Here is a 14,494-nt window from a genome sequence, read left to right on the forward strand (position 1 = left end):
TTATGCGGAGCTTGTGGCCCAATTCTATGGCACAGTGCATTTTGGGCATGATGAAGACAGGACTGTCACCTGGATGACCAATGGTCAGCGTCTGTCTGCTACATGGAAGAGCGTTATGGAGAGTTTGTCTTATGATGATCAGGGCGCCCAAACCCCAATTGGGTTTCGCCCTCACCGGGAGCTGCTGCTACTCACAAGGAGGCTATGTGGCCTTTCTCTACCAGGAAGGTGTCTGAGATTGGGCACGTCTCCTATGAGCTCTGCCCCTTTCTGGACATCTTGCATCAGATCTTTAGGAACACTCTGTTTCCTTGCGTTGGCAACTAGGATACGGTTCATTCCTATTTGGTGGACCTTCTTCTCTTCTGTCAGAAGCAGCATGGCTCTCAGGTGGTGTTGGATGTGTCTCATGCCATGTGGTCAGAACTTCGCTCTGCAGTCTTGGAGCGCAAGTGCATCATCTATGGCCCCTACCTGATGCAACTTATTGAGGAGACATGGGCGTCTTCGATTTCGGATGAGGAGCTTAACATTGGAGACTTAGTGTCTCGTGATGTTGTTTAGCTAAGGCAGAAAGAGAAATGGGGGACGATTGCTCCGGCTCCTCTAGAGCGTGACATTGTCAGGTCTGAGGATGATGATGAGTAGGACTATGAGCCGTCTGAGGAGCCATCTTGGGCTAAGAAGCTAAAACAGAAGATGAAGAAGCTTTTCTGCCTTTAGGCAAAGGGTCAGTACACAAGGCTCACGTGGATGCAAAGAAGGCCCGTTGTCGTGACAAGGACATCATGAGGCAAGTTTTCCTCACCGTTTCAAATGGCTCCGAGGAAAAGATCACTAACGAGGAGTCGTGGGTTAGAGTGCACTGCCCGTGGACCGATTTTGATGAGGATACTAGAGGCCCTACACCTGCTGCAGAGGAGTCTGAGGAGGAGGAGCATGATTGGTGATGTCTTGGAGTATTGCTACCACCTTCATTCTTAGGTGTACTCTCTACCCTTTTGGTGTCTCGATGCCAAAGGGGGAGAGAGTTTAGGGATTTGCAGTGTGTCGTGAGTCAAGTGTGCGTTTCTCTTATTTGTCGTTGCTTTCCTCGCTCGAACTCTTTCGTTTGCTTTGGTTTGTGGTTGTCCTTTGTGTTCGAGACCATATGGTGTGAGACATATGAGCTATCCTATATCTATCTATTTACGTCAAATACTTTATGTTATTAATTGCATGTGAGATTTATCTTATGATTATGCTCTTATACGTATGCTCACATGATATTACTTGCCTGCTATCATCTTATTATGTTTGTGCTAGTATTGCTTGGTCTATAAAATATAGGGGGAATGTGGATCCTATATGTGTACTTTGCATTCCAAAGCATATCTAAAGTAGTGCACACATCTAGGGGGAGCCCGTCTATATTTTGTAGATTGTGGGTTTGCACACCACCTTGCTATATCCTTTGTGCAAATCCCGTGTTGTCATCAATCCACCAAAAAGGGGGAGATTGTTAGGGCATATTTCTCCCTAAGTGGCTTTGGTGATTGATGACAATGTGTTCGCGGACTAATCGTGTGCATTGAGCATTTCAGACTTTCAAGCATATGGCACAAGACGATTCGTGCCCCTCGGAGTTTCAAGTAAAGACGGTTTTCTTTCCTGCGGCTCTTTTTTGGTGGACTTGAGTCATCGGGAAAACCGTACTATCAAGAGGGGGTCCGCCTCGGAAAGGTTTCAGTGGAATCAACACGTACACACTCATATTGCACCCATCATCACTTTCCGCCTCTTTGGAGTTGTCCATCTCATGTGCTGAAGAAGTAGTGGAGTGTTGCAAGCGGTAGTACTGCGGGCAGCAGCGGTAGTCCGCTTATAAGCGGTAGTACTACTGCTAGTCCCGCTCGTACTACCGCTCATGGTTGGGACCTCGATTTTTCGTGTCGGGTTTTATGGTAGTGCCTTTGGGTCTCTACCGTGCTACCTGTTTGCCCCTAGAGAACAAGCGGAAGTAGGAGCGGTAGTAGAGGCGGTAGTACCGCCTATAGGCAGTAGTACCACTCCTACCATAGCTGCTACTACCGCCCGTTCCTCCGTTCTCCCCCGTTTCCTTCACTCTCTTATGCTTCCTGTAGGAAGCGGTAGTACCGCTTGGTTGCGGACTGTGTAGTGCATAACGGTTGGATTTGTTCCCCACTATAAAAAAGGGGTCTTCTTCCTCAAGAGGATTCACCTCTTCCCCCCAAACTTCATTGTTGCTCCAAAGCTTATTTTCGCCCGATATCTCCCTCTCTAGCCAATCAAACTTGTTGATTTTCTAGGAATTGGTTGAGAAAACCCTGATCTACACTTCCACTAAGAGAAATTTGATTCCCCCCACTAATCCCTTGCAGATCTTGTTACTTTTGGATGTTTGAGCACTCTAGACGGTTGAGATCACCTCAGAGCCACATTCCATTGTGGTGAAGCTTCATGGTGTTGTTGGGAGCCTCCAATTAATTTGTGGAGATTGCACCAACCTTGTTTGTAAAGATCGGTCACCGCCTTCAAGGGCACCATTAGTGGAATCACGACATCTCGCATTGTGTGAGGACGTGGGGAGAATACGGTGGCCCTAGTGGCTTCTTGGGGAGCATTGTGCCTCTACACCGCTCCAACGGAGACGTACTTCCCCTCAAAGGGAAGGAATTTCGGTAACACATCATCGTCTCCACCGGCTCCACTTGTGGTTATTTCTTACCTTTACTTTGTGCAAGCTTTACTTGTGTTGTATATCTTGCTTGCTCTTGTTGTTGTTATTGTTAGCATCATATAGGTTGCTCACCTAGTCGCATATCTAGCTAACCTATTTGTTGTTAACCCTAATTTGTTAAGAAAAGTTAAAAATTGGTTAGTTGTCTATTCACTCCCTCCACCTCTAGTCAACCATATCGATCCTTTCATCAGCCGAATTAAGGTGTGTTGCACGACGCATAAAGATATGATGTGCGACACATGAAGCTTTGTTGCGCTGCCCGCCGCTTACGTGAAGTTATGTTGTGCGGCGCGTAAAGGTGTATTGCATGACGAAGCACAAGCACACCATCGAACAGGGAGCATAAGTATGATGATGTGGGAAGCACAAGTTTGTTATATTTGGTAGCATAAGTTACATCCGAAAGTAATTTGTCCAAACTTATCAACACGAAATCTAGTTTCAAATATCTCAACACTAGGATGGCTTAGTATCCCAAAACATTAATTAGAAGTTGATCTTGGTCGAGAGGGAGTCAAGTCATCTACCCACTGTAAGCAGATGGATCTCCTTGCTTCCCACCTACACAAAACCAGACACAAGCCAGAGCCAGAGGAGCCAAGAGGAAGCATACGGCGGGAAGGAGACAGTTAGGCCAACCGTTTTCCCCCCTTCGTTCACCCCTCCACTCTTGGCGCCAAAGCAAAGCCGTTAGATTATTGGTCACCATCTCAAACCCAACTCGCCTCTTCCCTCCCACCCATTTATCCCTCGAGGCGCGAAGCCAACCATGCCAATGCCCCTCGTCCCCACCACCGACCACCAATGCCGGCCGCTTCGTCGTCGGCCGCGGCAACGCCGGCAATCAGCCGCGGCGGCGGTCGGGTCTCCGCTTTCACCATGCGCGCGGTGGCACGCATGTCGAGGGCGCGCTGGTTCATCTTCCTGAGGCGGGTATACCAGTACCAGAACGGCCCGAGGTCCGACCTGGGCTCCAACCCTTTCAACTCGTCCGGCTGGCTCGCTCTCGAGCTCGGCGTGATCGTCGCGCAGATGGTCATCACCACCACCGTCGTGGCCACCTCCCCAAAGGAACGCCCCGCGTGGCCGCTTCGGCTCTGGGTCTGCGCGTACAACGTCGGCAACGTGCTCAGCCTCCCACTCCTCTACTGGCGCCACCGACATTCATCGGCCACCGGACGAGGCGACGACCCCGAGATGCACGGTGCCGGTGACGCTCTAAGGTTCAAGCTTGATACCTTAATGTTGTGCGGAACGTGCAAATTTAACATTACATGCTTAAGTTTCTTGACGAAATTCTTTGTGTACTAATTTCAGGAACAGCTCGTATCTGATGAACAAGGCTCGGGCGTTCCTGGAGCTCTTCTTCGCGATGTGGTTTGTGATGGGCAACGTGTGGGTGTTCGACGCGCGGCTCGGGTCGTTCCACCGCGCCCCGCGGCTGTACGCGCTCTGCATCGGCCTGCTCGCGTGGAACGCCGTCGTCTACTCGCTCCCCTTCCTCCTCTTCCTCCTGCTCTGCTGCTTCGTCCCGGTCGTCGGGTACGCGCTCGGGTACAACATGAACTCGGCCTCGGTCGGCCGAGGCGCCTCCGACGAGCAGCTGGACGCGCTGCCGCGGTGGCGGTTCAAGGAGCCCGACGTGCCGAGAGACCGCGAGAAGGACGATCAAGTAAGTACTTGCCGATTTCACCCGCATTTCTCTGCATATTTTCAGGCACAGGTCCTGGTCTGGATAAGTACAAGCAAAGATAGCAGCATTTTCTTTTAGGTGAGGTCAGAAAATGGAGTACCAAAGAGGACAGCAAGGATTCACCAAACATTGGCGACCTAAACTTATAAACGTGCGCGAGCAACTCGAGCATGATCCCTTTTTGGGCGATACTAAGATAAGAAGCACTAACTTTGCCTTTTGGGACGGTGCCTAAGCTCACAAGCATCTCCTTGCAATTTAGCAACATGGCAAAACATGGCCTGTCCCTTTTCTCTCTCAATGAAACATGAACTAGTCCTAACTAGTTATGGTGAACATTTGGCACGAGTGTTTAGTTCATACATGGTTGAAAATATTGTGTAATCAACTTGTTTCAATTCACAACAAAAGATAGTCTTTTTCTCTTTGTAATTGTTTCGCGTGTAAACGCAGGAGTGCTGCATATGCCTGGCGCAGTACAGGGAGAAAGAGGAGGTGAGGCAGCTGCCCTGCACACACATGTTCCACCTGAAATGCGTGGACAGGTGGCTGAGGATCATCTCCTCTTGCCCTCTCTGCAAGCAAGAGCTCAGCTGACCGATGGCTGCACATATACGGCGCAACGGTGATTGATCAGTGGAGCTTGCATTCTAAGCCAGAGATGCGTCGATCGGATGGCGCGGCGCGCTCCGACGCATGCAGCGCACCTCACTGACCTCTTTCGCCAACCCTCTACTAACCTAGACACTGACCAGCGATGGAGACACCTATGTTGCAGCTCGGGATAGATTAATTTACCAGCTTGGGCAGGTGGGAAATGTGTAAAGAAATTGTTGTATCCATGAGCAGGCGGCCTACGATGCAAGTACCGTTTGTTCTCCCGTTAGTTCATCAATTGTACCATGCCAACAGCCAAGAACTGCTAGATGCTGTTGTTCTTGCGTTGGCACATCTCAACAATTACAAGAACACAGATGGACACAAAAACAAGGGGAAATAAGAAATAAATCACTGCAATTCTTTTATCAATAATCTCATAGCAAATACATGTGTATATGTATAAGCTCTGTTTTTTTTTGAGCAAAATGTATACACCCTCTTCAAAACATAATTAATAAATACCGAGGATACACTTAGCCCGACAAAGTGCCTGCTAAGAGCATCTCCAACAACCTTTATATATTGGATCGCTAAAGATTGATGATAGAAAGAGAAGAGAGAAGGTTTAGCAATCCAATATGTGTTTTGCTTTGGTAGCTTTTGTATATTGGATTGCTATATTTGCACAAAACACACAATGACATATGAGGATAATTTATCATAGACGCATCACACACTAGCATACATACATTTATACATATACTAGCACAACTCTCATACACGTACACACGCACACACGTGTACACGTACACGTACACCTACACACGCACACACTAGTACGCGTACAACACACGGACACACAATACACATGCACAACACACACGTACACACACGTGCATGAAAAAAACACACATACACACCACACACGCGTATACAACAGACACATAACATACTAGTACACGGGCCCATCTGTCAGATTTGCTAAGAGCAACTTTAGCCGCGCCCCTAATGGATCCCCCAGAGCGACTTTTTCCACGCCAACGTCGAAAAAAAATCCAGTCGCACCCTCAAGACACCGAAATCCGCCGGTACGGCCTGTTTTTGGGCTCGGCGATCCCATGCCGAACCCAGCGCACTGGGGGGGCTCCAGCGGAAGGGAAAAATACACATGGGTCACACTGTCAGGCGAAAAGTCAAGACAATCGTCCAGATTCGCCCCCACCCCCGCGCGCTCGGCCGCCACCCTGCCGATCCTGGCGCCGCCCACGGCCCACCACCGCTTGATAGGCCTTCCCCGCCAGAAAAGAGAGAAGGTTTCACCGCGGCAACCTCTCCACCACCTTCCTGGGCGAGTTTCCCAGCGCTCCGGCCGCGCAGGGCGGGATACCGGCGGCTGTGCGCCCACCATGTCCGCCAGGTGTTCGGCTATTTGTCTGCTTGGCGATGGACTCGGACGATGAGGAGGCGCTCACGGCGCTGCTGGAGGAGGAAGCCGATGCTGCCGTCCAGGACGAGGAGCATCTCATGGTCCTCACCGCCGTTGCCGGCCTGCTCGCGAGCAATGAAAAGCCGCGGCGAGGTGGCTCGGCGCCGGGCCGACTGAAAGCAAAGAACCAGCATCGCCTGGAAGGCTATTTGCATGCTCTACTTCGCCAACGCTCCACTGCACGGCGACAAAGTATTTCGGCGCCGTTATCGGATGAGCCGAAAGCTTTTCCTCAGGATTATGAATTCCATCCGGGAGTTCGACATCTACTTCAAGTGCAAGAAGGATTGCACCGGCAAATTTGGATTCACCTCAATCTAGAAGTGCACGACACCAATGAGGATGATTGCATACGGAGCTCCCGGTGATTCACTCGATGACTATGGGCGCATGGCCGAGTCCACGACCATTGAGTGTTTCTATAAGTTGATGCAGAGCATCCCTCATCCATCCACATGGACACTCCATCACCACCACAAGCACCGAGAGGACCAATGACAAGAGCTCGCGCACGCGCTATTGAGAACGAGGTTAACTCCTTCCTCTTCAAGCTCCGTTCAAATTCACATGAGAGTTGGGTCCTACCTCAAATGGAAGTGTTATGCACGCTTAGGTATCAAGAAGAAGTCCGTGAAGAGGCTGAAGGAAATATGCCCTAGAGGCAATAATAAAGTTGTTATTTATATTTCCTTATATCATGATAAATGTTTATTATTCATGCTAGAATTGTGTTGACCGGAAACTTAGTACATGTGTGAATACATACACAAATAGAGTGTCCCTAGTATGCCTCTACTTGACTAGCCCGTTAATCAAAGATGGTTAAGTTTCCTGACCATAGACATGTGTTGTCCTTTGATGAACGGGATCACATCATTAGGGAATGATGTGATGGACAAGACCCATCTGTTAGCTTAGCATAAATGATTGTTTAGTTTTATTGCTCTTGCTTTCATCATGACTTATACATGTTCCTCTGACTATGAGATTATGCAATTCCCGAATACCGGAGGAACACCTTGTGTGCTATCAAACGTCACAACGTAACTGGGTGATTATAAAGATGCTCTACAGGTGTCTCCGATGGTGTTTGTTGAGTTGGCATAGATCGAGATTAGGATTTGTCACTCCATGTATCGAAGAGGTATCTCTTGGCCCTCTCGGTAATGCGCATCACTATAAGCCTTGCAAGCAATGTGACTAATGAGTTAGTTACGGGATGATGCATTACGGAACGAGTAAAGATACTTGCCGGTAACGAGATTGAACTAGGTATGATGATATCGATGATCGAATCTCGGGCAAGTAACATACCGATGACAAAGGGAACTACGTATGTTGTTATGTGGTTTGACCGATAAAGATCTTCGTAGAATATGTAGGAGCCAATATGAGCATCCAGGTTCCGCTATTTGTTATTTACCATAGATTTGTCTCGGTCATGTCTACATAGTTCTCGAACCCGTAGGATCCACACGCTTAACGTTCGATGACGATTTGTATTATGAATTGCCTGATTTGATGACCGAAGTTTGTTCGGAGTCCCAGATGAGATTGCGGACATGGCGAGGAGTCTCAAAATAGTCGAGAAGTAAAGATCGATATATTGGAAGGCTATATTCGGACACAGGAATGGTTCCGAAGTGTTTCGGGTATTTTTCAGAGTACCGAGAGGTTACCGGAACCCCCCGAGGAAGTAGTGGACCTTAATGGGCTTTAGTGGAAAAAGGAGATAAGGGCCTCAAAGGGTGGCCGCCCCCCCCCATGGCTGGTCCAAATTGGACTAGGAGGGGGTGCCCCCCTCTTTCCTTCTCCCCTCTTCCTCCTTCCCTCTCTCTCCCTCTTGGAAAACGAAGGGGACTCCAACAAGGATTAGGAATCCTAGTTGGACTCCCCTATGGCGCGCCTCCTCCCTGGCCACCGGCCTCCTCCTCCCTCCTTTATATACGAGCGGAGGGGCACCCCAATAGACACACCAAGTCTTCTCTTAGCCATGTGCATGCCCCCCTCCACAGTTACACACCTCAGTCATATCGTCGTAGTGCTTAGGCGAAGCTCTGCGCCGGTAACTTCATCATCATTGTCGCCACGCCGTCGTACTGACGGAACTCTCCCTCGTTCTCAACTGGATAAAAAGCTCGAGGGACGTCATCGAGCTAAACGTGTGCTAAACACAGAGGTGCCGTACGTTCGGTGCTAGGATCGGTTGGAAAAGAAGAAGAAAAATGATAGGACTTTGCATGCTTCTAGTGAACCTAAAGTAGAAAAACCTCCTGATAATGAAGTCTCTATTTCTGATGTTGAAACTCAACCTGGTAGTGAAAACTCACCTTCTGATAATGATAAAGTTAATGATGATGTTCACGAAGATAGTCAACCAAATAATGAAGAACCAGATAATGATGTTGAGATAGAACCTGCAGTTGATCTTGATAACCCACAACCTAAAATAAAAGGTATGATAAAAGAGAATTTGTTGCTAGAAAATATGGTAAAGAAAGAGAATCGTGGGTTCAAAAACCTATGCCCTTTCCACCAAAGTCAACTAAAAATAAAGATGATGAAGAATTTGAACGCTTTGCTGAAATGTTGAGGCCAGTCTTTTTGCGTACTCACTTGACTGATATTCTTACAATGCCCCCTTATGCAAAGTATATGAAAGACATCATCACCAATAAGAGAAAAATACCGAAAGCTGAAATCTTCACCATGCTAGCTAATTATACTTTTAAGGATGGAGTACATAAAAAATTTGGAGATCCGGGAATACCAACTATTCCGTGCTCTATCAAAAGAAACTATGTGGAAACTGCTTTATGTGATTTAGGAGCTGGTGTTAGTGTTATGCCTTTCTCTTTATATATGATGTCTACTACACAACTTTATTCTTGTAGACAAGTGTTGGGCCTCCAAGCGCGGAGTTTTATAGGACAGTAGAAATTTTCCCTCAAGTGAATGACCTAAGGTTTATCAATCCGTGAGAGGTGTGGGATGAAGATGGTCTCTCTCAAACGACCCTGCAACCAAATACAAGCAATTTCTTGTGTCCCCAACACACCCAATACAATGAAAAATTGCATAGGTGCACTAGTTCGGCGAAGAGATGGTGATAAAAGTGTAATGTGGATAGTACATATTGGTTTTTGTAATCTGAAATTATAAAAACAACAAGGTAACAAATAGTAAACGGGCACAAAAACGGTGTTGTAATGCTTAAAAATGAGGCCTAGGGTTCATACTTTCGCTAGTGCAATTTCTCAACAGTGCTAACATAGTTGGATCATATGATTATCCCTCAAAGTGTAACGAATAATCACTCCCGAGTTCCTATTAGCGGAGAACAAAAGATAGGAATTGTTTGTAGGGTACGAAACCATCTCAAAGCTATTCTTTCCGTTCGATCTATCCTAGAGTTCGTACTAGAATAACGCAAGCTACTCTTTCCGATCGATCTAATCAAGAGTTCGTACTAAGATATCACCAAAGCAAATTCATATTCATAATACTCAATCCTCACAAAGAACTATAAAGAGACCCTGAAGTTTCCGTCGGAGAAAAACATGCATCAACCCCTATGCATAGATTACCCCAATATCACCGCGGGAATCCGCGAGTTCAATGCCATAACACATATCAAGTGAATCGATAAGATACCCCAGTTGTCACCTCAAGTATTCATATTGCAATATATAAATCATGTGTTCTCAAATCTAAATATTCAATCCGACAAGAAAAAACTTCAAAGGGTAAAGATTCAATCCATCACAACAAGGGTATAGAGGGAAGAAACATCGTATGATCCGACTATATTAACAAAGCCCACGATATAGATCACGAGAGGGAGAGATTAAACACATAGCTACTGGTACAAACCCTCAGCCCCTAGGGTGGACTACTCCCTCCTCATCGTGGTGGCCGTCGGGATGATGAAGATTGCTACCGGAGATGATTACCCCCTCCGGCAGGGTGCTGGAACGGGTCTAGATTGGTTTTCGATGGCTATGGAGCCCCGCGGCGGTGGAACTTTTGATCTAGGTTAAGCGCTGAGGGGTTTCGGAATATTTGGGAATTTATAGTGCAAAGAAGGGGTACGGGAGGCCACCGAGGTGGGCACAACCCACCTGGGCGTGCCAGGTGGGCCACACCCGTGGGCACCCATTGCTGCATGGTGTACATAGTTGAATAATTCGTACAAGTTATCAAAGGATAACTTTTTTTAATCATCTTCTTTCCCTATTTTCATACTATTCATCATACAAAATATCATCAAACATTTTTTTATTACCCATTCTTCTGAGTTTCGTACTATATGTAGTACAAAATCTCGTTGAACAAATGCCCCCCACTGAGTCGTGTTCGAATGCGAAGCGAATCAGACACGACTTGGTGAAAGAATTTCTTGTCAACCAACTCGCGCATTTATTTTATTTTTGCAGCCTTGAGGTGTATTTTTTAGACCACTTGTGAGTCACGGGTGGTTATGAGAGGAAAACTTCTTTGGCTATTAGTGAGTAAATTCGCCCAAGCGAGAAGGTAGAAAAAAAATAGAGGTACCATATTGGACCACGACGCTGCTGTGGTGCCTGGCAATCAAGTAACCTCGAGTCCTCTTCAGCTTGCGGCGGAACGCCATGCCGCACGCTGAAGGTGTTATCAGTCAAGTCGCGACCATTTAGATGCACGGTGCCAGCCGACAAGACTAAAGAATTTCATAGCTTTGCGTTAACCGCACTAGCCAAAGAAAAAGCCAAAAGAGAGTTGAGGTATCTTGTTGGGTCGTATTGCTGCCACGACGCCTGTCAACCAAGCTTCCTCAGATCATCCTCAGTTCGTGGCGAAACACCATGCCGTGCGTTGAAGGTTTTATCAGACAAGTCGGGACCGTATAGCTGCACGGTGCCAGCCGACAAGACTGAAGGGTTTCACAGCTTCGCGCTGGCCGCACTGGCACGCTACACTGTTCCCATAATTAAGCTCACCGTGGCCATGTGGATGGGACATCAGGACGTCATCCATGTCTCGCCCTATCGCCGAGTGTGATGGGTCGGTGACAAGGCCGGCCTGGTGCAGCGACGACATCATTGTGCACGCCCGCTATTGTCGCCGAAGATTTTTGAGGGCATAGCATTGCCCCAGATGATGTTTTTGTAGAGTTGTTGTAATACCGACGACTGAGGGGCGAGGCCACCTTCAGTGTTAGCAGCCCGAATCAAGGCTGGGTGTTGCCGTTGTTGACGATGCCTGCGGCTTGCGGTGTTTAAGATGACGTCGTGCGAGGACGGCACCGTCGATGCAAATTATCGAGGCCCTAGCGTCGCCCCCGGTGTTATTGTTGTTGTGGAAGCGGCGAAGTGCTAACACTAACGGGCGATGCCGTCCTCGATGTTAGCGACGTAGGTTGAAGTAGTCTGGTTGCCATCAACTTGGCGGCATGGCTTGGCGCCATGTGAGGAGGTCGTTCGGCAATGGGGACCTCTCCCCCCGGCTGAGCGAGTCCTGGATTAGGGGGTCTCCGGACAGCTGGACTATATCCTTTGGCCGGACTGTTGGACTATGAAGATACAAGATTGAAGACTTCGTCCCGTGTCCGGATGGGACTCTCCTTGGCGTGGAAGGCAAGCTTGGCAATACGGATATGTAGATCTCCTCCCTTGTAACCAACTTTGTGTAACCCTAGCCCCCTCTGGTGTCTATATAAACCGGAGGGTTTAGTCCGTAGGACAACATACAATCATACCATAGGCTAGCTTCTAGGGTTTAGCCTCTATGATCTCATGGTAGATGAACTCTTGTAATACTCATATCATCAATATCAATCAAGCAGGACGTAGGGTTTTACCTCCGTCGAGAGGGCCCGAACCTGGGTAAACATCGTGTCCCCTGCCTCCTGTTACCATCCGCCTTAGACGCACAGTTCGGGACCCCCTACCCGAGATCTGCCGGTTTTGACACCGACATTGGTGCTTTCATTGAGAGTTCCACTGTGTCGTCATCATAGGGAAGGATGGCTCGTCTCGTTGTCAAGGACAACATCATCTCTGGAGGAGCCCTGGTTGTAGGCCAAACTCTCCGACTAGGCGGCTTCGTCATGACCGCCCGCTCGGCCGCTGTGCCGACGATGACTGCTCGGGTCATCGAAAATAGCCTCCACATCGGCTCGAAATTCACCGAGCAGATGGATCCAAGGGAGCTATCCTCTTTGAATGAGCTCTTGGATCGCACTGCCGCACTGGGAGTCGCTACGGACTACGATCGGATTGGGCTTAAACCCGACCAAAGGGAAATTAACTCTCCGCCGGTCACCCATCAGATAGCGGTGGTGGAGGAGCAATGCGGCGATTCTCCCCCTATCCCGAGGACGAACTATGTCCGGATTCCCGAGATCTCTGAGCCGGATACCCGCTCATGGGAGGACATCGCCCTAACCCTGAACCTAGAATCAGGCTGCATACCGAACCTGCGGGGCAACATCCCGGAGCCTAAACTTCCAAGATCGGAAACTCCCTCGCCCCGGGGTCTCAGATTGGGTCAAGGTCTGGACTTAAATCCACCCACCCACCTAGATACAAACGATCTTTCCCACATTAGGCAAGAGCCCCAAGAGACAGTACATCACTATTGGGCCAGATTCCTCCTTGTAATGAACAAGGTCAAGGACTGTCGCGAGGAAGACGTAATTTCAATCTTTTGCAAGAATTGCACGGACAAGGGAATCCTCAACGCCACAAGTTGCTGTGACATAGCACACTTCACTGACTTGGCGGCCATAGTACGGAAGTACTGTGCGATGGAAAGCGCCTGGAAAACCCAAACAAAATTTTGGGATAATTCGGCTCTGACAAAACCCCTAGTCCGAACTAAAAGGGTGCACTCTCATAAGTCGCCCGACTCAATTACAAAGAAGCAAAAGCCCACTACAGGGCGTGGAACCGTATTGGAGGGATGGCTTAACGGGCCCTGCAAAATTCATAGTACAGCGGATACCATACCAACACACAACCTTAGAGCATGTGGGTACTCCGGCAGGTGGCCAAGAGCGGTGAGGATCTCCTCATCCAAAACACCTCAGAGCACCTTCCCGTGGACAACAATACAGTATTGACAGTCTTCGAGACCTTCGCCTCAAATAATAGGCGTAAGCGAGCACTCCGCAGCCTTGCCGAAGTCTGCCACGTGGCAGCAATAAATCCATGGAGCGACACGGCTATCACCTTCAATGCCAGTGATGAATCTAAATTCCGAACAGCCCGAGCACCAGCCGCCTTGGTCCTCAGTCCAATTTTGGACGGCTTTCGGCTCACTAAAGTGCTCATGAAGGGTGGCAACAGATTAAACCTCATTTATGAGGAGACTCTTCAAAAAATGGAAATAGACAGAAACCGTATTGAGGAAAGCAGCACGACCTTCTGAGGAATCATCCCTAGTCGATAGGCACGTTGCGCTGGCAAAATCACACTAGATGTGGTATTCGGCACTCCGAAGAATTACAGGTCCGAAAAAATTACATTCCAAGTGGCTCCGTTCAGTAGCGGATACCACGCCCTTCTAGGGCGGGAGGCATTCATGATCTTCCAAGCCATACCCCATTACGGGTACATGAAGCTCAAAATTCCCGGGCCCAATGGAATCATCACTCTAGCTAGTGATCCGGACATAGCACTCCCCGCCGAGAACAAAACAGCCGCACTGGCCCTCGAGGAATTATCCGAAGCCCTTGTGGCGGAGGAATTAACCGCGCTGCGCTCCACAGTGGACAGGGACGACGTGATACTAGACAAAAGATCCAAGTCCACCTCTTTTAAACCAGCAAATGAAATAGTCAAATTCCAAGTCCATTGAACGGACCCCACAAAAATAGCATGCATCGGGGCACAGTTAAACCCTGCTGTAGACGCCGCACTACGGGAGTTGCTGCGCGAGAATTGGGACATATTCGCCTGGCATCCTTCAGACATGCCAGGAATCCCGCGTA

General features: G+C 48.5%; 1 protein-coding gene across 2 annotated transcripts; it reads left to right on the forward strand.

Moving 5' to 3' along the window:
* Positions 1–3,440: 3,440 nt before the first annotated feature.
* Positions 3,441–5,314, forward strand: LOC125521140 (E3 ubiquitin-protein ligase At4g11680-like). 2 transcript variants are annotated; one of them, XM_048686189.1, is made up of 3 exons: positions 3,441–3,966; positions 4,061–4,415; positions 4,515–4,883. In XM_048686189.1, exons 1-3 carry the CDS (start codon positions 3,548–3,550, stop codon positions 4,575–4,577), a joined length of 837 nt encoding a protein of 278 aa, XP_048542146.1. In that variant the 5' UTR covers positions 3,441–3,547; the 3' UTR covers positions 4,578–4,883. The 2 variants fall into 2 exon arrangements, with proteins under 2 accessions (XP_048542146.1, XP_048542145.1); XM_048686188.1 differs by lacking the exon at positions 4,515–4,883 and adding an exon at positions 4,890–5,314 and having other exon boundaries at positions 3,446–3,966.
* The last annotated feature ends 9,180 nt before the right edge of the window (positions 5,315–14,494 follow it).

The sequence above is a fragment of the Triticum urartu genome, chromosome 7 (genome assembly GCF_003073215.2).
Source record: "Triticum urartu cultivar G1812 chromosome 7, Tu2.1, whole genome shotgun sequence".
Taxonomy (NCBI): Eukaryota; Viridiplantae; Streptophyta; class Magnoliopsida; order Poales; family Poaceae; genus Triticum; species Triticum urartu.